We start from the raw sequence: 26823 nt of genomic DNA, 5'->3' as shown, positions 1-26823 counted from the left end.
GCTTCACAAGTGTTACAAGACAAAATAGATAAATTTTACACCAAGTCACAAAAGAAATTAAGGCAGATGACCAAAAGCTTGTTTAATGAGGCAGATTTTAAGGAGCGTCTTAAAGGAAGAGGTTTAGGGAGGGAGTTCCAGAGCTCAAGGTCCAGGCGGCTGAAGGCACAGCCATCGATGGTTGAGCAGTTAAAATGAGGGATGTTCAAGAGGCCAGAATTTGAGGAGCGCGGAGTTGTACTGTATAACACCACCATCCTCAAATTAAACCTCACCGAAATGTTAGCCCCGGCCTTAATTTGCATGTACACGATACTATTACACCACGTTTTATGTAACTCCCGTTTTGCACTGATGATGTCTGGTGCACATCTTCACCTTCTCCATCGATGGTTCTAATGTTAGGCACGTCACTTCCTTCGCTCGGCGGCATGGGAGAGCCTGCATGAGTAGAGCTGTACCTGTTTCGGCGCGGATGGGTTGGAGGAGTGCGGTCTGTACATTTTCCTCAGCAAGTGTGCTCGGGTTGTTGGGAGTTCATTACAGTCCGGAGCGGGCGATCAAAGGGCCACTCTTGCTTTGATTGACAGCCGCGTGGAACTCCCTTTGTCCCGGACAGAAGCTGGTGTTGCAGTGTGTGCCTGCGGTGTGGGGCTCACGTGTTAGGCCCAGTGCGAGCTGCAGTCAGCGAGACACCGGCAGGTAGGCTGCAGCACATCGGATGCCGGAGAAGGTTGTCTCTGAGGAAATGGCTACGCTTTTCTTGAATGACGGCTCTTTTTTCAAAGGCAGACTCTTCGGCGCAAGTGCCACCGTCTCTGGCGAACTGGGTAAGTTGACTCGGTTTTGAACCTTATATGTGTAATACCGCAGTTCTTCCACCAGATAAAACTTTATAACGATGCCAACGTGGAGGACTAAGTCAACATTGTAGAGACGGTCCGCGCACATAACAGATCAAACCACGAATAACGTTCCATTCGTTTCTCGGGTAGCCGTGAGATTTTAGGTCACAGATTTTATAAAGGTTTTGAATCTTTAAATGGTGATTTATTCTGTAGGGCCAAACGATTATTTGATATTTTGGTTGCAGTGCTTCAGGGATGTCCATGTGTTTGCATCATTGTGGGTTGTGCAGATAAGCGCCATGATATGATGGGGATGGGGGGGGGGGGGCAACATATATGAAGTTCAAATCCATGATCTCATTAGTTTGCATATCTCTCAAGTTGCTGATATAACAGGCATCAGTGTTCTGATTTAGGATTTATTCACTGAGGCAATAATGCGAAACACATTTCTTTGCAAACCCACAAGATTGGAAGAGGACAAACTAACATGTTAACATACATGTTTAGTATATAAACTAACATGTTAACGTGTTTGGTTATTCTTGCTGTAGACATACATTGAACGTTTTGTATTAAAATGGCGAATGGAAGTCTGAATCCCTGTATATGAATCAAAGCCTTTTTAAAAAAAAAATATGTTTGTATGTCTATATTTTTTTTAAATATTCAAAATTGTTCAGTGGTGGTGAATTAAGTGAAATCATGTATTTAGACTTGCAAATTAATATTTATGTGTCCTGCCATATATTATCATTTGTTTTATTATGGTTTATTTATGCAGTGCAAGTTTATTTTTTGAATACTGAAGTGTTCTGTTAGGGGATTCTAATGTTGATTTCCGTTAATATAATTAAATAGGTCAAGGGAATTTGTTCTTGCTGTGTCCTGTTTTGGGTATCACAAAAGAAACCTGTTTGTTGAAAGAATAGATATCCATACTTGATCTATTATTAAAAAGGCTGCAAAAAATTGTTTGTCGCAATGATGTTGGTGACATGTGGCATGTACACCACGGAGGTCTCAAGTTTGTTCTCTGGACTCTGCTGACTTAGGTAATCTCGGGTGGGGAGGTAGCAGGACCACTACCCTTGCTTGGTAACAGTTTTCTGGATGAGTTAAGGGAGCCATCATCCAGGGTTCCTTTTTCTGGTCCTGGGAAGTACACATGTGGTCTTCATGTGAAGACAAGGATTGGGATCAGTTGCGATGCTAACGATGGGCAAAAGGCCAAACAACATTTGCAATCTGGGGCTTGGTGTTTGCTCTGCATTTGGGTCCAGTGAAACTCTGAACCTGGATGCAAAACAATTGCACTGTTTTTAAAAAAAAATGGAATATTGGGCATAAGTGACTTATGTGGGTAAAGGTATTACAGCCCAGTCTCCTTCAATCTTTTGCATCTGTCCATTTGAAATTGATTTTCTTTTTTTAAAGTAACTTTTTGTTACCAATTTTGTCCCAGTTGCATGATTACAACAGTTATCAATTTTTGGTTTAGGTGGCCTCATCACCTAACATTATGTCAGGTAACTTTATTGTGCAGTCCTGTTAAAATGTTGGCACAACATGTTTTAATATATATAATAGATACTGCGCAATGATTCTTTAATTAACCACATTGCTATGTGATGATATCTTAACTGTAATTTACTAGGAACTTGTAACAAAATGTAGTTGGCTAAGTAAACTAGCATCAAATAATTGGAAGCAGGCTTTCCATAGTCAAGCTGAAATCTTACAAAGTAGTACCTGTATAATTAATTTGAGTTCGCAAAGAGATTCTCTGGGTTCTGGCATTCACCGATAAAATACAGCATTCACAATTGTAACTGTTTAATAATTAAATGGCTCTATTGAGACGATTAATTCTCATAATATTGATGACTGTGAATAAATGGTAATGGAGAAAAACAACAACTTGTATTTATATCGCACCTTTAACGGAGTAAAACGTCCCAAGTCTCTCCACTGGAGCATTATCGAACAAAATTTGACACCGAGCCACATAATGGGGCAGATGACAGCTTTTAAGGAGGATCTTAAAGGAAGAATGAGAAGTGAAGAGATTTAAGGAGGGAATTCCAGAGCTCAGGGCCTTGGCAGGTGAAGGCATGGCCACCAATAGTGGAGCGATTTTAAAATCGAGGATGCTCAAAAGGCAATTGGAGGAACGCAGATATTTTAGAGGGTTGTGGTGCTGGAGGAAATTAGAGGTAGGGAGGGATGAGTCAATGAAGCGATTTGAAAACAAGCCAGAATTAAAAAATCGAGGCGTTGCTTAACCAGGAGCCAGTGTAGGTCAGCGAACAATGGGGTGATGCTGCCTTCAGCAAGCTCTCTGCTGGAGTGGAACTACATTACAGGACAAACTGGAATCTGTTCAATCTCCGCTGCCTCCAGGCCAGATCCAATGCCATCCCATCCTCCATCATCGAACTACAGTACGCAGACGGCGCTTGCGTCTGCGCACACTTAGAGGCTGACACCTCCAAGCCATTGTCAACACCTTTACCAAGGCGTACGAGAGCATAAGCTTTGCACTAAACATCCGTAAGACAAAGGTCCTCTACCAACCTGCCCCCGCCACACAGCACTGCACCCTGGTTATCAAACTCCACCAAGAGGCCTTGGACAACGTGGACCATTTTCCATACCTCGGGAGCCTACTGTCAACAAGGGCAGACATTGACGACTCGGTCCAACACCGCCCCCAGTGTGCCAGTGCAGCCTTTGACCGCCTGAGGAAGAGAGTGTTTGAAGACCAGGACCTCAAACGTGGCACCAAGCTCATGGTCTACAGACCAATTGTGATACCCGCCCTCCTATATGGCTCAGAGACATTGACCATGTACAGCAGGCACCTCAAAGCACTGGAGAAGTACCACCAAAGCTGTCTCCGCAAGATCCTGCAAATCCATTGGCAGGACAGGCGCACCAACGTCAGTGTCCTCGCTCAGACCAACATCCCCAGCATGGAAGCACTGACCACGCTCGATCAGCTCTGCTGGATGGGCCACATTGCCCGCATGCCTGAAACGTGACTCCCCAAAACAAGTGCTCTACTCGGAGCTCCGACACGGCAAGCGAACCCCAGGTGGGCAGAGGAAATGCTTCAAAGACACCCTCAAAGCGTTCTTTTTTAAAAAAAAATGTAACATCCCCACCGACACCTGGGAATCCCTGGCCCAAGGCCACTCAAAGTGGAGGAAAAGCATCTGGGAAGGCACTGAACACTTTGAATCTCTTCGCAGGGAGCAAGCTGAAGCCAAGCGTCGACAGCGGAAGGAGCGTGTGGCAACCCACGTACCCCACCCACCCGTCCCTCCAACCACCAACCGTGACAGGGACTGTAGGTCCTGCAATTGGTCTGTTCAGTCACCAGAGAACTCATTTCTAGTATGGAAGCAAGTCATCCTCAACTCCGAGGAACTGCCTATGATGATGGGTGAACAAAACTTGGTGCGAATTCGGACCAATTTTGGATGACTTCAAGTTTATGGAGGGTGGTTGTCGTCTTAGGCAGTCCCTCGTAGTCGAGGATGACTTGCTTCCACACTAAAATGAGTTCTAAGGTGATTGATGAGACCAATGCGGGATCTGCAGTCTCTGTCACAGGTGGTGCAAATGGTGGTTGGAGGGACGGGTGGGTGGAGTGCTTGATTTGTCGTACGCTCCTTTTGCTATTTGTACTTGGCTTCTGCGTGCTCCCGGCGAAGAGACTCGAAGTGTTCGGCTCCTTCTCGGATGCTGCTACTCCACTTTGAGCGGTCTTGAGCCAGGGATTCCCAAGAGTCGGTGGGGATGTTGCATTGTTTTAAGGAGGCTTTGAGGGTGTCCTTGAAGGGTTTTCTCTGCCCTCCTGGGACTCGCCTGCCGTGACATAGCTCGGAGTAGAGTGCTTGTTTCGGGAGTCTAGTATCGAGCATACGGACAATATGGCCCGTCCATCAGAGCTGATCAAGTGTGGTCAATGCCTCGATGCTGGGAATGTTGATCTGAGAGAACGCTGATGTTGGTGCGCCTATCCTGCCAACTAATTTGGAGGATTTTGCAGAGGCAGCGGTGGTACTTCTCCAGTGCTTTGAGGTGCCTGCTGTACATAGGCATGGGCACAGTGAGTCACATACCGATGCCGCAGAGTGTTCATATTGCTTGGTCTGCCCTCAAGTCCACCATAATTAGCACCTACGAAGAGACTCTTGATTACTCTCCACAGATGCTGCCTGACCTGCTGAGATTTCCAGCATTTTCTGTTTTTATTCTTGGTTACTCTACCAGAAAACATTAAGACTGGTTCGATGAGACCGACCAGGAGATCCAGGAGCTAATAAACTGCAAACGCAAAGCATTTCTGAATTGGAAACAACACCTCAACTCGAGTGAAAGAAAGCTGATCTACAGACAACTGAAGGCTGAGGTCCAACAAACAACTCGTGACCTAAAGAACAGATGGTGGGTGGAAAGAACGCAGAAGATGCAGCAACTCGCTGAGAATCACTGTGCGTGGATTTTTTAGCGCAGTCAAAACCGCCTACGGCCCAAGCTCTCGAGATCCTATTCCACTGAGTCAAGAATGGAGACGTGCTCATCAAGGACAGAGAGGCAGTCAGTGCCCGCTGGAAGGAGCACTTCGAGGATCTCCTTAACCAAGACTCTGTCTTTGATGTGAGTGTCCTTGACTCCATATCGCAGCATGCAACCAGTCACCACCTCAGCACAATCCCAGCCATGGCCGACAACTGAAAATCAAGGCCTCCAGAGTACTCTTGGCACGAATCCATGATCTCATCTCTTATCTGGAATGCCTGGAGCGAGGGTGTTGCCAGGAGGCCTTGTACTTGTCTTTCTGACGAAACAAGGTGTTGGTTATGACAAGACCATGTTCTAAGCATTTTGTCAAGAGGAGGATACAATTGGAGTTGGTTTTCCCTACTCCTTCCCTGTGTCCTTTCTAATTCTGGCATTAAAGTTGCCAAGGAGAATCAGCTTGTCGCCCGTTGGGACAATTTATCCGGTGCGTATGAAGGTTAGAATGTGGGAGTCAGACCATGAATGCATTCGAATAGTCAATGTAGAATTAACAAAGGCATGGATGAGGGTTTCAGCAGCAGATGAGTTGAGGCAGTGGTGGACTCAAGCGATGTTACAGAGGTGAAAATAGGCACTTAGTGATGGCATGGATATGTGGTAGGAAGCTCACCTCGGGTCAAATATGACACTAAGGTTGCGAACTGTGTGGTTCAGCCTCAGAGTTGCCAAGGAGAGGGATGAAGTCAGTGGCTAGAGAACGGAGTTCGTGTTTGGGACTGAAAACAATGGCTTTGGTTTTCCCAATATTGGGAGGTAATCTCTGCTCATTTAGTACTGGATGTTGGACAAGCAGTCTGACAATTTAGACAGCGAAGATTTGAGAGAAGTGGTGAGAGAATGTTCCATAACATCAGGAGCGGAACTAATGAAGTACACGGTGAACTTGTACAAAGGGAGCAGGTTCCTTAAGAACATAAGAAATAGGAACAGGAGTCGGCCATACGGCCCCTCGAGCCTGCTCCGCCATTCAATAAGATCATGGTTGATCTGATCATGGACTCAGCTCCACTTCCCCGCCAGCTCCCCATAAACCCTTATCGCCTTATCGCTCAAGAAACTGTCTATTTCTGTCTTAAATTTATTCAGTGTCCCAGCTTCCACAGTTCTCTGAGGCAGCGAATTCCATAGATTTACAATCCTCTGAAAGAAGACATTTTTCCTCATCTCTGTTTTAAATGGGCTCGAAGATAATGCCCTCGAGTTCTAGTCTCCCCCATCAGTGGAAACATCCTCCCTGCATCCACTTTGTCAAGCCCCCTCATAATCTTATACGTTTCGCCAAGATCACCTCTCATTCTTAAGAATTCCAATGAGTAGAGGCCCAACCTACTCAACCTTTCCTCATAAGTCAACCCCCTAATCCCTGGAATCAAACTAGTGAACCTTCTCTGATCTGCCTCCAAAGCAAGTATATCCTTTTGTAAATATGGATACCAAAACCGCACGCAGTATTCCAGGTGTGGCCTCACCAATACCCTGTATAGCTGTAGTCAGACTTCCCTGCTTTTATACTCCATCCCCTTTGCAATCAAGGCCCAGATACCATTGGCCTTCCTGATCACTTGCTGATCACTTCCAATTTGCATTCACCATTGTTCTTCTGCTTAATAGGAAAAGGATAGCTTTGTCAACTACAATTATACCTGTTTATTTTCAACTCGCTCAGTTGTATTTCCAGTTTTAACAACCATTTCCAAAGTCCCATTTTTTTTTTAACCCCACCCCCAATTGTGAAAAGTTTGTTTTATTGCAATTTGATATATTGGAATTCCTGTTCATATGCAACTATGGCGCTCAGAAATTCAGCTATAAAGAGATTTGTAACCTTTGAACCCAAGGCTTTCACCTCTCAATCCGAGTGGTTTGATGGTCATTGTGCCTAAAAACTTAGTTTTCACCTTTTTTTTGGTGTGTGCGTGAAGGAAAAATGGAAGTTGATTTTCCAGATGGTTAAACAAAGAAAAGCACCATGACGTGTCGCTGTGGGAGCATGTGGATATTTTGAACAGTTTGAAGAAATTGAAAAAGGGAGTAAGACCTACCTTTTCTCTCTCTCTCTCTCTCTCTCTCTCTCTCTCTCTCTCTCTCAACCTCTGGATGTCCCAAAGCACTTTACAGCCAATGAAGTACCTTTTGAAGTGTAGTCACTGTTCTAATTTGGGGGAACTTTTTTTTTGAATTGAGGATTCAAAAGCTAATTGCACAGAAGCATTTCTGAATCTGGTTTCTAGAATTCTAAAAGAAAAGCGAACATCTTGCAGCATTGGGGAAGACATGGGATGGGAAATGGAAGCATGAAAGTAATTTGTCCGATGTTGATTGAAGCACTTCTAACGTAGTTTAATCGGAAATCCCTTTTGATGACTGCCTATTGAAAGCTAAATTTTTTGAGCATGGCAAAGTAATCACTTTGGAAAAATTTTGAAGCATCTAATGGATTCCAGTGCTGCTGGAAAGTGAAATGCCGTCTTGTTTATAAAAAGTTAACGGGTGACGAACCTGTTGCTGCTGTGTGGACTGAGGCAGTGCTGCCGGGTTTGTTAACATCTGCAGAGAAAGGACTGAAGCAGAAATAGTTCCTTCTCTGAACGACCAACTTGCCAACAGGATGTATTCGAGCTGCAAATTCCCAAAGTTAGAGGGGTAGATTCTGCACAGTGTGTTCTGTGCCCGTTCATCGAGTCAAAATATGGAAGAGCAAAGTTTGGAAGTTGATATCTGATCTCCACCAAGGAAAAAAATCTCAGAATTCTAAGCAGCATTAAAATAGGCTTTTGGGATGTGAACGCGTCACAACAACTTGTATTTATACGCACCTTTAACGTAACGTTAAAAACGTCCCAAGGTGCTTCACAGCAGTGTTTTAAGTCAAAACAAATAAATTTGACACCAAGCCATATAAGAAATTACGGCAGATGACCAAAGCTTGGTCAGAGGTAGGTTGATGAACAGTGGCGTACATTTAAGGAGATATTTCACAACTCAAGAAAATTATATTCCAGTGAGGAGGAAAGGCTGTAGGAGAAAAGAAAGCCAACCGTGGCTAAGTAAAGAAATAAAGGATGATATCCAATTAAAAACAAGGGCATACAGGGCTCAAGTTTCGGACTCCCACTAGAATGGCGCACATCGGAAAGGCCCGCCTAATTTGTAGAACAGAAATTGCGCCGAATACTTGCCTCACGATTCTCCGATATCTGTAGACCCGTTTCCAGCTCGACGTGGTGCAGCAGGAGCTGCTGGGGGCAGAGCTACAACCCTGCGCCAAAAACAGTGCCGGCAGCTGCGCGCGTGCGTGCACAGTAGTTCCTGGCCCTCCCAGCACGTCCTGTCTCCGGGCGACAACCCGATCCCTGGCCGAAGGGACGTCGCCTCTATCCCGGGCCGAGTAGCCTGACAGCCCTTACCTCGGCGGTGGTGGGGCCCACTTGCCTGGCATTTTCTGGGTGCAAGCCCTGCCCGAAGTGGCGTCGGCGGGGCCCGCCCGCTCAGCATCTCGCTGGGGCCGGGCCCCGCCCGAAGTCCTCGGCAGCGGCGATCATCGCTGGGTGCGGACCCCGTCTGAAGTGGCAGCGGCAACGGGGCCCGCCCGAAGTCCTCGGCGGCGGCGATCATCGCTGGGTGCTGGCCCCGCCTGAAGCCCTGGACGGCGGCGGGGCTCACCTGACCGGCATCTCCTGAGGGGGGGGGGCCCCGTCCCAGCACGATGTTGGAGGGCTCCCATTGCTGCAGTAGGTGAGTAGAAACGTAATTTTTATTTATTGATTTAAAAAAATTTTTTAAAATTTTTTTAATGTTTGAGTTATTGGTTGATTTATCATTTATTATTGATGATGGCTCTTTATTTGTAAAAGTGAAGTATTTAATGCTTGTTAAACCGCCCCCCCCCCCCCCCAGCAAATTTCTCGATCCTTACGCCTGATTTATAAGTGTAGGCAAGGTTTTTCCGAGCGTACAAAAATCTACACTTACTCCATTCTAAGTTGGTTTGGAGTAAATTGTCGCTGCCTAAACTTGCAAAACGGGCGTAAGTGGCTGGACACCCCCCCCCTTTTGGAAAAAAAAATCTCTTGTAAAATGAAACTATTCTAACTCACTAGAACTGGAGCAAACTAAATGCTGAGAATTTCAATTTCTAAGATGCTCCATTCTAAACAAGTTGCTCCAAAAAATAGGAGCAACTCAGGCCGAAGCTTGAGCCCACAAAGTGGCCAAAACTAGTGGGAGGACAGAAGACTGGGAAGCTTTTAAAAGCCAGCAAAGAACGACTAAAAAAAATGATTAAGAAAGGAAAGATAGACTATGAAAGTAAACTAGCACAAAATATAAAAACAGATATCAAGAGTTTCTATAGGTATATAAAAAGGAAAAGAGAGACTAAAGTAAATGTTGGTCCCTTAGAGGACAAGTCCGGGGACTTAGTAATGGGGAACATGGAGATTGCAAGAAACTCTGAACAAATATTTTGTATCAGTCTTTACGGTAGAGGACACGAACAATATTCCGACAGTGGATAGTCAAGGGGCTAAGGGGGGGAGGAACTTATCACAATCATCACTAAGGAGGCTGTACTCAGTAAGATAATGGGACTAAAGGCAGATAAATCCCCTGGACCTGATGGCTTGCATCCTAGGGTCTGAAGAGAAGTAGCGGCAGGAATTGTGGATGCATTGGTTGTAATTTACCAAAATTCCCTGGATTCTGGGGAGGTCCCAGCAGATTGGAAAACTGCAAATGTAACGCCCCTATTTAAAAAAGGAGGCAGACAAAAAGCAGGAAACTATAGACCAGTTAGCCTAACATCTGTGGTTGAGAAAATGCTGGAGTCTCTTATTAAAGAAACAGTAGCAGGACATTTGAAAAAAGCAAAATTTGGTCAGGCAGAGTCAGCATAGGTTTATGAAGGGGAAGTCATGTTTGACAAATTTGCTGGAATTCTTTGAGGATGTAACGAACAGGGTAGATAAAGGGGAACCAGTGGGTGTGGTGTATTTGGACTTCCAGAAAGCATTTGACAAGATGCCACATAAAAGGTTACTGCACAAGATAAAAGTTCACAGGGTTGGGGGTAATGTATTAGCATGGATAGAAGATTGGCTAAATAAGAGTTGGGATAAATGGTTCATTCTCTGGTTGGCAACCAGTAACTAGTGGGGTGCCGCAGGGATCAGTGCTGGAATCCCAACTATTTACAATCTATATTAACAACTTGGAAGAAGGGGCTGAGTGTAACGTAGCCAAGTTTGCTGACGATACAAGATGGGAGGAAAAGCAATGTGTGAGGAGGACACAAATACACAGGTGAAGTGAGTGGGCAAAAATTTGGCAGATGGAGTATAATGTTGGAAAGTGTGAGGTCATGCACTTTGGCAGAAAAAAAAATCAAAGAGCAAGTTATTATTTAAATGGAGAAAGATTGCAAAGTGCCGCAGTACAGTGGGACCTGGGAGTACTTGTACATGAAACACAAAAGGATAGTTTGTAGGTGCAGCAAGTGATCAGGAAGGCCAATGGTATTCTTGGCCTTTATTGCAAAGAGGATGGAGTATAAAAGCAGGGAAGTCTTGCTACAGCTATATAAGGTATTGGTGAGGCTACACCTGGAATACTGCGTGCTGTTTTGGTTTCCATATTTACGAAAGGATATACTTGCTTTGGAGGCAGTTCAGAGAAGGTTCACTAGTTTGATTCCGGGGATGAGGGGACTGACTTTTGAGGAAAGTTTGAGTAGGTTGGGCTTCTACTCATTGGAATTCAGACGAATGAGAGGTGACCTTATCGAAACGTATAAGATTATGAGGGGGCTTGTCAGGGTGGATGCAGAGAGGATGTTTCCACTGATAGGGGAGACTAGAACTAGAGGGCATGATTTTAGAATAAGGGGCTGCCCATTTAAAACTGAGATGAGGAGAAATTTCTTTGAGGGTTGTGAATCTGGAATTCGCTGCCTCAGAGAGCTGTGGAAGCTGGGACATTGAATAAATTTAAGACAGAAATAGACAGTTTCTTAAACGATAAGGGAATAAGCGGTTATGGGGAGCGAGCAGGGAAGTGAGTCCATGATCGAATCAACCATGATCGTATTAAATGGTGGAGCAGACTGGCTGTATGGCCTACTCCTGTTCCTATTTCTTATGTTATGTTTTAAGGAGTGTCTTAAAGGAGGAAAGAGAGGTTTCGGGAGGGAGTTGCAGAGAATATGAGAGGCCAGCCAAGATGTTAGTTATACCGTATCCACCATTTCAAGATGTTGTAAAAGATGAATTGCAGCAGGCACAGAAATAGCCACTGGGCATCATTATCACGAGATGGGGGAAGGGGTGAATACAATGGTCAACCGGGTGGGTTAATGACTGTGCATAAGAACAGAATAATGGAAGTAATCAAGGGCAAGAATGCCGTATTACAAGGATCACATTACCCAGGCAACCAGACAAATGTTTGGGGGCAGGTAAGGACCAAAATGAAATGTACATGTGTGAATGCAAGAAGCATTCAAAATAAATTGGTTAAATTAGAGCCACTGGTAATAACTGGTAACTAATATACCAGTTAGACATGTGACTAATCCTGGAATTGAATGGAATTTGCATTGATATTACTATGGGATACAAACGGGACATGATCTTCAATGCAGGGAACAGCATCAATCCTTGTACATGGCCTTCCTTGACCTCACAAAGGCCTTTGACACTGTCAACCGTGAGGAACTACGGAGCATACTCCTCCGTTCGGCTGCTCTCCAATTTGTAACCATCCTCCGCCAGCTCCACGATGACATGCAAGCCATGATCCTGACCAACAGATCCACCACAGACCCAATCCACATCCGGACCGGGGTCAAGCAGGGTTGCGTCATCGCACCAATGCTTTTCTCAGTTATCCTTGCTGCAATGCTTCATGGAACTATAGAACCAATGGGAACCAGTTCAACCTTCGTCGCCTCCAGGCCAGATCCAAGACCATCCCATCCTCTGTCATCGAATTACAGTATGTGGATGACACTTGCGTCTGCCTACACTCAGAGGCTGAACTCCAAGCCATCATCAACACCTTCACCGAGGCTTACGAAAGCATAAGCCTTACACTAAATCCGTAAGGGACAAAGGTCCTCCACAAACCTGACCCGGCCACACAGCACTTCCCCCCCCCCCCCCCCCCCCCAGGTCATCAAAATCCACAGTGCGGCCTTGGACAACGTGTTCCATTTTCCATACCTTGGGAGCCTACTATCAGCAAGAGCAGACATCGATGATGAGATGCAACACTGTCTCCGGTGTACCAACGCAGCCTTTGGTCAACTGAGGAAGAGAGTGTTGAAGATCAGGCCTTCAAATCTGACACCAAGCTTATGGTCTACGGGACAGTAGTGATACCCGTCCTCCTATATGGCTCAGAGACGTGGACAATATACAGCAGACTTCTTAAAGAGCTGGAGAGGTATCACCAGCGCTGCCTCCACAAGATCCTGCAAATCCACTGGGAGGATAGATGCACTAACGCAGTGCTCTCAATCAGGCCAACATCCTCAGTATCGAAGCACTGACCACGCTCGACCAGCTCCATTGGGCGGGCCACATGCCTGACACGAGACTCCCTAAGTAAGCACTCGACTCTGAACTCTGTCATGGCAAGTGAGCCCCAGGTGGGAAGAGGAAACATTTCAAGGACGCCATCAAAGCCTCCTCGATAAAGTGCAACATCCCCACCGGCACCTGGGAATCCCTGGCCCAAGACCGCCCAAACTGGAGGCAGAGCCTCCGAGAGGGTGCTGTGAGCATCTCTTGTCTCGTCGCCGAGTATGCAGAAATGAAGCGCGGACAAAGGAAGGAGCATGTGGCAAACTAGGCTCTCCACCCACCCTTTCCTTCAACCACTGTCTCTCCCACCTGTGACAGAGACTGTAATTCCCGCATTGGACTGTAGAGAACTCGCTTTTGAGTGGAAGCAAGTCTTCCTCGATTCTGAGGGAATGCCTATTATGATGACGCATGGGTATTCAGGAAGGGTGGGGGCAGGGGAAGAACAGGAAAAGTGCTGTGCTGAGCACACGATCATAGAGAAGCAGTTTGAGATGTTAACTGTCCCAAGAGAACTGGAAAAGGACATGGTAATAGGTTTTAAACATTTCACGCCAAAATGTTCTTCCAATACTATAACAGCAATATGTTAGGCAGAGAAGATTAAACCCCTGACTAAATCAAGTGAAGGTGAAAATGATAATGAACAGGAGATAGTAAAAAAAAACAGAAAACGCTGGAAATACTCAACAGGGCAGGCAGCATCTGTGGAAAGAGAAAACCAAGTTAACGTTTCAGGATGATGACCTTTTGTCAGATTATAAACGTGCACAGACTACTTCTTGGAGAGTTTGAACAACCTGTTCACTGCTTCTGTTAAGTGCCTTGGGATCTTTTACTACGTTAAAGGTGCTATTTAAATGCAAGTTCTTACAAAAGCAAAATAATGCGGATGCTGGAAATTTGAAATAAAAATAGAAAATGCTGGATTCACTCAGCAGACGAAATACATCTTTTGTTCCTTTACTTGTCCCATCACCACCCCCTTTTGCCTTGCATGATCGTCCCTTTTTATCCTTTCATCTCTCCTACTTTCCACCTTATCACAGACCTTCCCTTTTGTTCTTTCCTTCCCAGCCTCTGTACTTGCTTAAAACCTGTTAGTTTCCAGTTGAAAGGCCACCACTAACCTGAAACGTTAACTCTGTTTCTCTCTCCACTGATGTTGCCTGACTGCTGAGTATTTTCTGTTTTTATTATTATTCTTGTTGGTGAGTTTAACCAACCTGTACAATGACTCAATGACTACTTCTTGAAGAGTTTAATCAGGGAGGATGCTTGAAACCATACACTGTTAAAATGCATCCTACATATGCTCTGTGGCTTGAACAGTAGCAAAGCCGATATTCTAGAGGACGCGTTTATTTGTAACACCTAAAGCTCTGATTGGGCCCCTTGATGACCAGTCCTGATTGGCGCACTTGCAGGATAAGACACCCAGCAGTTTCTCTTTGCAAACTGTAATTCGAGTCATTCTGACTGACTCCAGTCAGGCAGAGCTCACTCTCGGGGGGGGGGGGGGGGTGTAAGACCACCTTTCACCCCTCAAACATGTTCCTGCCTCCAACGCACAAGTTTCTGACCTTCTCCCCCCGCCCATGTGCCTGACCTTTCTCCATCGCCATGTTCCTCCTCCACGGATTCATGACCTTTACTTTCCCCCCCCACCCCCTTTAAAACCAGTTCCTGACCTCTCTTTCTTCCCACCCCCCTGCCACAGCCATATATGGGCCATTGTATATGGGTCACGGATTGTTAACAGGATTATTGGATGTATAGTGACAGTGTCGTGACTTCAGATTTTGTCCAGGCTTGCCATCTGGATCACGTTCTTGCTCCCACTCCGTACCAACCCCCCACCCTTTTTTTTAGACATGGATCATGTTCTTCCGCCATCAATGCTCCCTTTACACTTAACAACTCCCTCCCACCCCCCCTCCTCTCCGTCTCCTCCCCCCCCCCCTCTCCGTCTCCTCCCTCCCCTCCGTCTCCTTCCCCCCCCCCCGTCTCCTCCTCCCCCCCCTCTCCGTCTCCCACCCCCACCCTCCGTCTCCTTCCCCCTCCTCTCCGTCTCCTCCACCCCCCCCCCCCCGTCTCCCCCCACCTCCGTCTCCACCCTTCCCCCTCCTGTCTTGCTCTCTTTCCCCCCCCCATCTCTCTCTACCCCCCCCGCCCGTCTCTCTCTACCACCCTCTCCGTCTCTCCCCCCCACCCCCCGTCTCTCTCTCTCTCTCTCTCTCTCTCTCTCTCTCTCTCTCTCTCTCTCTCTCTCTCTCTCTCTCTCTCTCTCTCTTTCCCCTCCCTCCTCCTCTCTGTCTCTCGCCCGCCCCCCCCCCTCCGTCTCTCGCCGCCCGCCCCCCTTCTCCGTCTCTCGCCCACTCCCCCCTCTCCGTCTCCTCCCCCCCCGCACTGTGGGGGAACTGTGCATGTGTGGCCGGACTCCTAAAGAAGGATATACTTGCCATAGAGAAAGTGCAACGAATGTTCACCAGACTGATTCCTGTGATGGGGTATTGTGCTATGAGGAGAGATTGAGCAGACCAGGCTTATATACTCTAGAGTTTAGAAGAATGAGAGGTGATCTCATTGAAATTCTTACAGGGCTTGACAGGTTATGCAGGGAGGATGTTTCTTCTGACTGGGAAGTCTTGACCAGGAGTCACAGTCTCAGAATAAGGAGTCGGCCATTTAGGACTGAGATGAGGAGAAATCTCTTCATTCAGAGGATGGTGAATCTTTGGAATTCTCTGCCCCAGACAGCTGTGGAGGCTCAGGCTTTGAGTATGTTCAAGACAGAGGTCGATAGATTTTTGGATATTAAGGGAATCAAGGGATTATGGAGACAATGCAGGAAAGTGGTTTAGGTAGAAAATCAGTCATGGACTTATTGAATGGCAAGAGCAGGCTCGAGGGGCCGAATGGCCGACTACTGCTTCTATTTCTTGTGTTCTTATGACCTCTGTGCCAGCATGCATGCGCAAAAAGGGGCGGGTCTGACTGCGCAGAAGGACACTAAAATATTTGTGCAGATAACCACTTTGTATTCTAGATTGGCTTGTGTATTCCAAAAATGATTTTAAAAGCCGCATTTAAACGGCCTAAACATTGTAACCATACATGCAATGTAAACTAATGGACCGTAGGAGACTTCTAATTTATAGATGTAGAAACTATTGAATCTTCATCATTAATGATATTGGAGACTGGCTTAGATTGGAGGTTATTGTAACCCGGATGAGAGTCGAGTAAAAATCTAATACCTGTGAACCTATGGAAGGATAAGGTCGGCATGTTTTACTCGTTCAGCATAACCATGCTTAAACTTCTTTTCAAATAATTCTTCTACTCTGATAATAAATGAAGTTTTTAAACCTTCTGGAACAAAGAGTATTAAAATACACCAAGATTTGAGCCATGGCAGCTGAGGTTAATGTTTTTGTGTATTACCGTACAGTATTGTGGAGGGAGTTGTTGATTTCTGCTTCAGCTGGCAAGTTTCTTATCTTGGTTAGTTTATCAGGTACAGGTAGTAAGTTCAGGCCAGGTACATCCTTCCTTCCAGCACAAGTGAAAATTCAGAAGTTGTCACAGGAAATTTTCATACACAACTTGGTTGACAGTTGCAGGGCGGCTGTGCAATTTAAAGGAAGGATTGGAGCAAAAAGTACTTCTGGAGAAAGTATAACTATCAGCCTTTATTCAATAAATATGATGTCTAAAGAGACACTGCTGTATTTGTAACCGTTTATAAATGTACAGTTGTCATTGTAAATGGCTTAAGTAATGTATTTTCTTTTCAGTTTTCCAGACTGGTATGGTGGGTTATCCAGAGGCCTTGACTGATCCATCATATTTGTCCCAAATACTTGTCCTTACCTATCCATTAATCGGGAACTATGGCATACCAGAGGATAAAGATGATGACCATGGACTCAGCAAGGTACATAGCATGCAATAAACTATTGCGTATATTGATAATGCTTGAATTATAACCAATTGAATCTAAGTAAACCAGTGTCCTTGAATATAGGTAATCTGCTTTAATCTGGGTCAACTTTCGGCAAGATGCAGTTATAAATGGCATTGGCCTGGCAGGAAGTTGTCTGTTTTTCCTCTGACCAGGAAATTATGCCTAATCTATAGACTAAGAAAAAAGTATCTTCTCTACCAAATTCAGTAAAAGCATAGCATTTTTTCCTGCAAATATTGCATCCAGTAATCATGCCTAAAAAGGGGAAGGCTCCAGTATTTCTCATGTTTGGGACATTAATCCTTTTTATTTGCAAGGCTTCTTTCTTGTTCATAGAAATTGAAAGTGCATTTTAGACCTCCTTATTGCTGCTGAAGTATGTGGATAGAGATGGACAGCCCTTCAATTTAATTGTTCTCAATATTGAGGTTGGCATGTTTTACCTGTTCACGTTGGACCAAGAGATTGGGTCAAGTTCCTTTTTATATGAGTAGGATACACTGTATGGGAACGAGGCTCTTCATTTTGAAGTTGGAGAGTGGGTTTAATTGCCATCTTTTACTTTTAGTGGTTTGAATCTGACAAAATTCATGCTGCAGCACTGGTGATTGGTGAACATTCGCATAATCCAAGTCACTGGAGCTCGGTTCGCTCATTAGACCAGTGGCTGAAAGAACATGGAATTCCTGCATTGGAGGGTAAGAATCTTCTTTACTCTGTATTCCTGATGTGCTTAATTTTAAAATATCAATCAAATTCTGTGGCATTACACACCGGACCACAACCAAATGTAATATTCGGGTAAAGAAGGGTTGGAGTGCAGATGGGTTGATTGGACTGAAGAGGGAGGAGGGAAGGAGCAGAAGTGTGTGGAGGAGACGGGGATTAGGTGGTAAACTCTCAGCGGATGGGGGGTAAACTGACTTGCAGCCTTGTGAGGAAGAAACTTCTTCACGGTAGAAGTGGGACAAAGGTGGAAAACTGCTTTGGGAAACATCCAAACTACCTCCCTGGAGAGGTAAGTTGTCAACACCGTATTGTCAAGAGAGAGTGGGGAGGGTGGTAAAAATAATTGAGAGCCGTGGAATATAGAGAAATTAGGACTGCTTTAAACAAATACTTGCTCAATGACTCTAGATCTCAGGGCATCCTGAATTGGGCTGAGGTAGCTGCACCAAACAATTGGGCCATGACCTGAAGGCAGTGGGGCTAAATCAGAGCTGATGCATCGGTTCAGGAGAGCACCACCAATGGCACGATGCAGCATTGGGTGACTGCCAAGGTAACTTTACACGGGTGGGTCCACAAAAACATAACATAAACAAAACATAACTGTATAAAACACTAGTTGGGCCACAGCTGGTGAACTGTGTACACTTCTGGTCACCGTATTACAGGAAAGATGCGATTGCACTAAAAAGGGTAGAGAGGAGATTTATGAGCCTGGAGTGGAAAATTTTAGCGATGAGGAAAGATTGGAGATGCTGGGATTGTTTTCTTTATAACACAGGAAGCTGAGGGGAGACTTAATTGAGGTGTATAAAATTATGAGGGTCCTAGATAGAATGGAAAGGAGGGACCTATTTCCTTTGGAGAGGTCAACAACCAGGGGGCATCGATTTGAAGTAATTGGTAGAAGGATTAGATGTGAGTTAAGAACTTTTTTCATCCAGCGAGTGGTGGGGGTCTGGAACTCACTGCCTGAAAGGGTGATGGAGGCAGAGACCCTCATTACATTTAAAAAGTACTTGAATATGCACCCAGAGGATTAGGGACCAAGCTGGAAAGGGGGGTTCGGCTGGATAGTTCTTTTTCGGTCAGCGTAGACATAATGGGTCAAATGGCCGCCTCTTGTGCCGTAAATTTCCATGATTCTATGAACTGTGATCCAAGATGTGGGTCTGGCACCAACAGTTCGTTGGAAAATTGAGTGAGGCAATGTTTGCTGTCATTTATTTTGTACGTGTGAGATCGTTCTATTGAAAAGCCAGCTGCGTATGACCCCTGGAGCTCTGCGCACCTAACAGGGAACGTTGATGAGAGGATGAACAAACTTAGCATCAGGGCAAGTCTGTTTAGGTAAGAAATAACACAATTTAAAAAATATATATCCATGTAGCCAAAGGGTGGTGGGGAGTTATCAATTCATGTCCTTTTAAAATTATATAATTTCCTGTGAACGGAAATTTACCTGCAGCTTATAAACTTCTGCGACCCAATAGAAGCATTGCTGTGGAGCCTCTTGGTGATTAGGGACAGAACACAATGCAAACTGCCACGGAAAATTGACCACTACATGTGTTTTTACAACATGTAACGTTATAGCCTACTTTAACCTTGAGATGCCCAATCCTAGCTACATACCTGCAAAACGGATACTACATGGAATGTTGTGACCTGTTTTGCATTTTTAATATATAATACATTCACACGAAACACAAATGTTGGAACAATTGGATTAACTCTTAAGGTCAGTCGCACATTATCAGTGAGGCAATTGCAGCTAAGTAGTTTGTTCTACGTTGACTCATTCACACTTGGCTGTATGGCTGGATCCAAAGAAGTGTTTGGTTTTAGGGACCAAAGCAATGAACATTTTAGTTAGAGAGCAGTTGCTGACACGGCTTTGGTAGCTAAATTGCTTGCTTTACATAACCTGCTGTCCAATTCCCAATCTTTGTGCTGGAGTAGGTCTGTTACTGAAATCGACTGCAGTTGCAGCTGAGATTTCCTACATAAACTAAATTGGTGACTGTTTAGAAATCCAAACTCGGCTGGACAACACCAACGGATGCAGTGGACCTCAAATAGTTAGTTTTACTTTTCGCACCATTTAGATGATATAAATTCATAATTATCACTTGACGTGTAGAAGTTCAGCATCCATAGACTTCTAAAATGAATTGCTCTGGAAAGGGTGCAGAGGAGATTTACAAGAATGTTGCCTGGACTTGGAGAATTTTGAAGATTGGAAATGCTGGGTCTGTTTTGTTTGGAACAGAGGAGGCTGAGGGGAGACCTGATTGAGGTGTATAAAATTATGAAAAGCCTGGATAGAGTGGATAGAAAGGACCTGTTTCCCTTGGCAGAGGGGTCAACAACCAGGGACATAGATTTAAAATAATTGGGGGGAGGTATAGAGGAGATATGAGGGGAAATTTCTTTACGCAGAGGGTGATGGCAGTCCGGAACTCACTATCTGAAAGGGTGGTCGAGGCAGAAAGCCTCACCACATTAAAAAAAATACTTGGATGTGCACTTAAAGTGCCGTAACCTACAGGGCTATGTACCAAGAGCTGGAAAGTGGGATTAAGCTGGATAGCTCTTGGTCGGCCAGTGCGGACACGATGGGCCGAAATGGCCTCCTTCCGTGCTGTAAATTTCTATGATTCTATGAATCCAGCCCTGCTACCATGCATGTTGTCAATATCCCAGACGTATCCCAACTTCTGACCTAGTCATTAGTCAAATCAACTGGAAATGATTTTCTAGCTTGGTCATGAGGGGATAAGGCACACAAGGATTTATTTGTTTAATACTATTGTGCTGTTCCTATTATTTAGTTAAATCATTGACTTGCCTCATTTCTTTTCAACCTTGGTGATCTTGTGCACTCTTATCTCATGGCCCTTCAAATAGGTTGCTCAATTTAAAAAAAAAATCTAGACAGGACTTGTGGCAGCTAAATTTTTCTGTATTGTCTACGGTCCACTTTCTAATGGCATTGCAGCAAAAGCCAAGTTGGTCTGATCTCCTCCGTTGACTTATATTAAGCAGAGAACAATGTTAACATTGGCCCAGAAATTCCGTTTTCTCCTTCCCGCAGGCGTTCAACTAGACTTTAGAGAAAAAATACACACCTGCTTGAAGCTGCTGCCCCCGCTCGACTTTCCGATGCACAGGCCTCCTCTTGCTGCGCATCGCAGCGCGTGCACGTCAGGATGTGCGCAGGCCTGGAGCTGGAGTCACATATAGTATATTCTCATTCATAGTAATAGGAGTTTCGTAAGTCCGAAGCTCCTATTACTATGAATGAGAAACCCCCCCCAAACACCCAAAACACTAAAAAAAATAGAAAATATACACGACCTATTTAAGATTCATTTCAATTGAATTTATTAATGTCTTACAAAAAAAATATTTTCCCGATTTTTAAAAAAAAGTTTTTAAAAATTATGCTTTAAAATAAACTTACCGTTGTAGGAAGGTTTTTTTTTAAACAATAAAATGTTTTCATAACTTTATTTTTATGTTTTTGTGTGTTTTTAAAAAACTTGCACCTGTAAAAGTAGGCTATGCGCCTGCTTTTTCAGGCGCAAGATTTTTGAGGACATTTGTGTGCGTAAATATCGCAAATTTGCACGTACAACTGTCCTCGCTCCCAATATGCGCGAGATCTGTCAAGCCAGAAACTTGACCGATCGGAAAAGCCCATTTTCAGCGCATGGGCAATGCGTGCTGAGAACCGGCTTTTCCGATGCGTTCCCGGGTCTGTAGAAACTATGTACGGGTCCAGCAATGTCGGAATTTCAGACTCATTATTTTGTTTGAGCAGTTGGAGGGGATTAATTGGACCCTGAACCTGCATTTTGTTACACTAACTCGCTTCCCACACAATATTTTTATATCTGTAAATTTAAAATCAGAAATAATTACTTTGAGCAATTGGTTATGATGAAGCAAGGTCTTCATTAATGGATTTTTTTTGTGGAAAATGTTTCTAAAGATAAATTCAATAGTGAAGTCAGCATTTTCTCCACATTTAGAACATTAGCACCTGTAGGGTCTAACTAAAAGTGTTGCCTTAACATTAATTATAGAAGTAGAGATGTAACCAATGCAAAGCATCCTTATGATTGAATATGAAATAACAATATTACTTTCTTAAACTTATTAGGAATAGATACCAGAAACCTCACAAAGAAGATTCGGGAGAAAGGCACGCTGCTGGGAAAGCTTGTGATGGATGGGACAGATGTGGACAGTCTTCCTTATCATGATCCAAACAAAAGACATCTGGTGAAGGAGGTTTCCATTAAGGTAAACATTAGGAGTACAAAAAGACCATTCAAGACTTGTACTCACTGTTTTTCATCTCCTTACCATTCAGACCTGAGTCCTTCCCATTCCTGCTAAATCAGTAATTTATCCACTTTCATTTTGACTGCCTAACTGAGTAAGCATTTATAGCAGTAACAACTTAGATTTATATACCACCTTGAACATGAAAAAACGTGGCATGGCAGAGGTGTAATCAAATGACATTTTTCATTGTTATATTTAAGTTTATAATCACATCCCCTTTTTCTTGACTTCCATCATATATTCTTGAAATGTTTAATCTTCTACCTATCTGAATGCAGCCAGTGCATTTCTAGACTTGGCTTCTCTTCCTGCCCCTGCATCATCACCACAGGAATCCCACAAGGATCTATCCTTCTTCATTTGCAAACTGCCTCTCGATGATCTCATTCACAAGCACGGGGTCAGCTTTGATATGTATGCTGGTGTCACCCAGATCTACCTCTTGTACTCTTCAGCCCCATGACCACCTCCATGCTGTCAGACTGCCAATTCAAGCCATGAATCTCTTATCAAGACATCAGAGCTACAGAAGCTATAACCTTCATTTCCTTGCCGCTGACCTTATCACCCTTCCTGGCTACTTGCTTGGGCTGGAACGGACCATGCAAAATCTTGGCATCCTGCTTGACCCACAACTGAGCTTCAAATCTCGCATCCTTTCTATAGCCAAGACTGTTTACTTTCACCTCTGCAATGTTGCCTGTCTCCGTTCCTACCTCGCTCCCAATATTGCGGAAACCCATATCCATGCTTTTGACATCTCTAGACTCAATTATTCCAGTGCCCTTTTTGCTGGCCTCCCATTCTCCTCCCTCTATAAACTCCCAACTTGTTCAAAATTTTGCCGCTCATGTCCTGTCCCACACTAAATCTCATTTCCTCATCTCGCTGACCATCACTGGCTTCCCATTCCCAAATGTAAAATCCTCGTCTTTCTCTGACAAACCCTCTCGGCCCTTGCCCACCCTACCTCTGCAAGCTTCTCCAACCTTTTGATTTCTGGTATCTCTCACTCCGCCATTGGTTTTAGAGCTTTTGCCCTCTGAAACTTTCCTTAGACTCCCTCTGCACCTCTCTCTACCGTTAAAACTTTCTCAAAATGTTCCTGTTTTTAGGCAAACTTTTGCCACATTCTTTAATCTGTCTCTTCCTGGCTTGACCTCCATTCCAACTCCCTCGGTTTGAAATGCCTCAGGGTTTGTTATGTTGAAGTTGATTTATAAATTCAAGTTGTCGTGGTGAAGGAGAATCTGGATTCTGTGCGGTCTCTACCCACAGCTCCCCGGGAATTGGAGGTGGTGCAGTATGTTGGAGTTTTAAATTATTACAGAATCACGATGCTAACTTGCCAGTTTTGTTAATTGTTTATGACTCTTGGCCTGAGTAAATTGTATTTGGTCCAGGAAATTTTAGCTTAATCTTGTAAATGGTTGTACTTAAAGCTGCAGTGTTCCATAGCAAATACTTTAAGCAGATTTTATTTACCTTGTTGAATATTTTCACATTGGAATTAAAAAAAAAATTAAATGTATATATTATGATGGACCGCAGCAAGAGTGGGAAAGAAAACGCATGGATGGGAAAACTGATCTGTAACTAAAGGGATTGGCAGCTGACTCTCCAATATCAGTGGGTTTCAGGCAAGGTGGTGTGCTGCTGTGCCATATAGGTTAGGAAGGTTAGCTGATTTGTCAGAGCAGTGGGGTGCTGCAATTAGCTTTCGTGTTCTAGGATTCATGCCAGCATCAGTATTCCTATTCTGCTGAATCGCATTTGTGAGAGCAACATCAGGCTTGCTGCTGCAGATAGACTGTATCAGAGGGCTGCTGATGCTGCGCTGCAGTAGTTATATAAACACAAGTCACCTTCAGGAGATGAGATTAAAAAATTGGGCACTGGGAGGGAATATAATAGGTAGCATTCAGGATACAGAGTGTTCGGAATGTGTGTGCTTTTGAATTTGTACCCTTTTTAGAAGTGCTGTTGCTGTATTTTGATCAGATACGCGTGCTTCATTAACAAGACGGTCATTCGATGTAAACTTACTAAAACATCAATAGGAATGTGTCCAAAAATAGAAGTTTTGTTTTTGCCTGACTGTCCGAAATGTCCCACTCATCTCTTAACAGTCACAACCTTTTGCTGCTATGTAGTGGTTTTATTTGCATGCACCTATAAAACTTAAGTTTCACCCATGTACTTCATCTAAAGGCTGAATATGGGCCCAGGGGCAGCACGGGTCAGCCCACACTGCGATTGTATGCGCACTAGGTCCGTGCACGCAGAGCTGGTCTCCAGTCGTCTTGGTTAATCCTTGTCACTGGACCAAGACCTGGCTCTATCAAGCCCGTGTGGTGGCTGATGTGCAACGGCCAGCACACGTTTTTTTTTAAAAATCCATGCGCAGGCATCTTCCACCCTTCAGGATGTAGTTTGAGACCAGGAATATTAGGTCCTTCATTGAAACACCTGTGAACTCACCCCTTTTTGGCGTGGAAGCAAGTCATCCTTGATATGATGATGATGAATATTTTTAATCATTTTATTCGGTGAAAATTCCTTTGAACTGCTAAACTGAGCTGGTCAACTGACACTAGATTGTGTTTTTGCGTCTTAAGTTACAAAGGTGATTTGCAAAGGCTATTTTCTTTGCTTCTCAGGAACCCAAAGTATACAATCCCTCAGGAAATGTGAAAATTATGGCAGTGGACTGTGGGATGAAGTACAACCAGATCAGATCCCTGTGCAAGAGAGGAGCCTCTGTGACTGTGGTACCATGGGATTATCCTTTTGATAATAATGGTGAGCAGAAATATTCTTTATGCCATTGCATTAATAGAAATATTAACATTGAGGACTGTGTTAAAGAGTACATCAGGAGATAGTAATCTAATCCTTATTGGTCCATCTAAAATATTTATACAGAAGAGAATATTAAGTTGCTTTGCTCGCTTTCTCCCCCTCCCCCATGGGCAGTGTGACATGACACTGACTGCTGTGTTTTACCTTGCGTAAAAGGTTAAGCAAACTCGGGTGCAAGTATGTTACATGCATAATTACACTACGCCTGAATTTCCTCAATCTTTTATGACCGTCTATCGATCTCTGTGCCTGAACACATCATGGTTCATTGTTATGGCTCCACCCCCAGGCTAAAGACTCCTACATGTTAATTTCCTACAATTATGCTGATTCAAAACTGGTGTAAAATTAAGTACAGAAATTAGTTGCAGCAGGAATCTGTTATTTTTCTAATATTTTATTGTGATTTTATGAAGTATTTTTTTTATAAATTTATCTTCAGAAAACCTTATTACCAATCTGAAATACTGATTTTTTTGGGGGGGGGCAATTGGCTATTTCTAGTATTGTAAGCACATTTGGATAAAATGTTGGGATTTGATTGATTTCAAATGCAATTTTTACAGATTTCTAAGTTGACTACTGGAAACTTTGCAATGAATACTGAAGCTGAACTTAAAAGTTCATTGCATGTAAATTTATTCTACTTAACCTTTTTATGAGAATTCCAAACCATCAAAGCAAAGATAAGCACATTAAGATGATAATTGCAGAGTGGAAGAGAGTTGTGACCTCCTGCACTCAATAAATAATATCTTGAATTTAAAAAAAATTAAGGCTATGAATGCCTCCGACTACTCCGATTTTTGGAAAAGTTCAGGGAAAGGATTGCTAATTATTTGAAATTCCCACTAATAATTGGTTTTCTGTTTAACAGAGTTTGACGGGCTATTTATCAGTAATGGACCAGGAGATCCTGAGTATTGTCAACAAACAATTAACAATGTCAGAAAGGTTATTTCTGAAGAACAGCCCAAGCCATTATTTGGAATTTGTTTAGGTCACCAGATCCTTTCATTGGCAATTGGAGGCAAGACATATAAAATGAAGTAAGTGAACTACTTATTAGACGTGCACAGGAATTTGGTTTTTCTTCTTGTGGCATTGTTCTATTGTGAGGATTGAAGATTCATAAGTATCTCCTTCAATGACCTAGTTGGTAAAGACACTGCCTGCTGCCGCACTTTGATCAGAAGGTCCCAGGTTTGATTCCCAATCTGAGTTGAGTTAGCTGATCTCAGTTAGGTGTAAAGTTAGCCTCAGCACTGTTGGGCTCGGAAGAGATGGTGGCAATGTTCCCTCTAATTTTTTCCCCTCTGCCAAACCCTTTAAATTTGCTGCGCGGCCACAATTGCGCCATATCTCTTCCAGCAGAACAGCTGATGAGCGGCCAGTGTTGGACCTTGTGATCGGTGTGCGACTGCGCACCTTAGGGGAAACATTGGATTGGGTGGGGTGGGGTGGGGGGGGAAGAGGGGGGTTGGAGATATCAGGCAGGGTTCTCATTCTTAACCAGTGAGTTGTGCTGTGTGTAGATACCGAGGACAAAATTGGTCTTGGCTGTGTACCTTTCACAGTTAGAAAGAATGCTGACCCTAGTTATCCAGGCTAATAGTGAAGAATTGGGCTCAGCACTTGAGAGCTACCTGTGCTGGTGAAACGTTCCCCAGTAAGAGTTTGTACCTAAAGTGAGAAAGGAGGTGATAAAAGTATCAAAAAAGGTGTTCTGAGTGATGTTTCATTAGATTGAAACTCCAGTGTACTATCTAGATGTATCATGCTATTATCTATGTTTGTCGACTTTTAAGTGAGCACATTCAGTATGAACAAAAAGCAAAATACTGCAGATGCTGGAAATCTGAAACCAAAACGGGCGTTAATGCCC

The 26823-nt window shown here is 44.0% G+C and overlaps 1 protein-coding gene across 2 annotated transcripts in view; it reads left to right on the top strand.

Annotated features, from left to right (window-relative positions):
* Window positions 1-413: 413 nt before the first annotated feature.
* The window catches only part of cad (carbamoyl-phosphate synthetase 2, aspartate transcarbamylase, and dihydroorotase), a 116789-nt gene continuing 90379 nt past the window's right edge, over window positions 414-26823 (top strand). For both annotated transcript variants that reach the window (XM_070885158.1, XM_070885160.1), the window contains exons 1-6: window positions 414-830; window positions 16822-16961; window positions 17560-17689; window positions 21889-22031; window positions 24737-24878; window positions 25816-25987. In XM_070885158.1, coding sequence (XP_070741259.1) covers window positions 722-830; window positions 16822-16961; window positions 17560-17689; window positions 21889-22031; window positions 24737-24878; window positions 25816-25987 — 836 coding nt within the window. In that variant the 5' untranslated portion in view covers window positions 414-721. The remainder of the gene's footprint in view (window positions 831-16821; window positions 16962-17559; window positions 17690-21888; window positions 22032-24736; window positions 24879-25815; window positions 25988-26823) is intronic.

The sequence above is a fragment of the Pristiophorus japonicus genome, chromosome 7, assembly GCF_044704955.1.
Source record: "Pristiophorus japonicus isolate sPriJap1 chromosome 7, sPriJap1.hap1, whole genome shotgun sequence".
NCBI classification, from domain to species: Eukaryota; Metazoa; Chordata; class Chondrichthyes; family Pristiophoridae; genus Pristiophorus; species Pristiophorus japonicus.
This window is presented reverse-complemented; position numbering and strand designations above follow the sequence as displayed.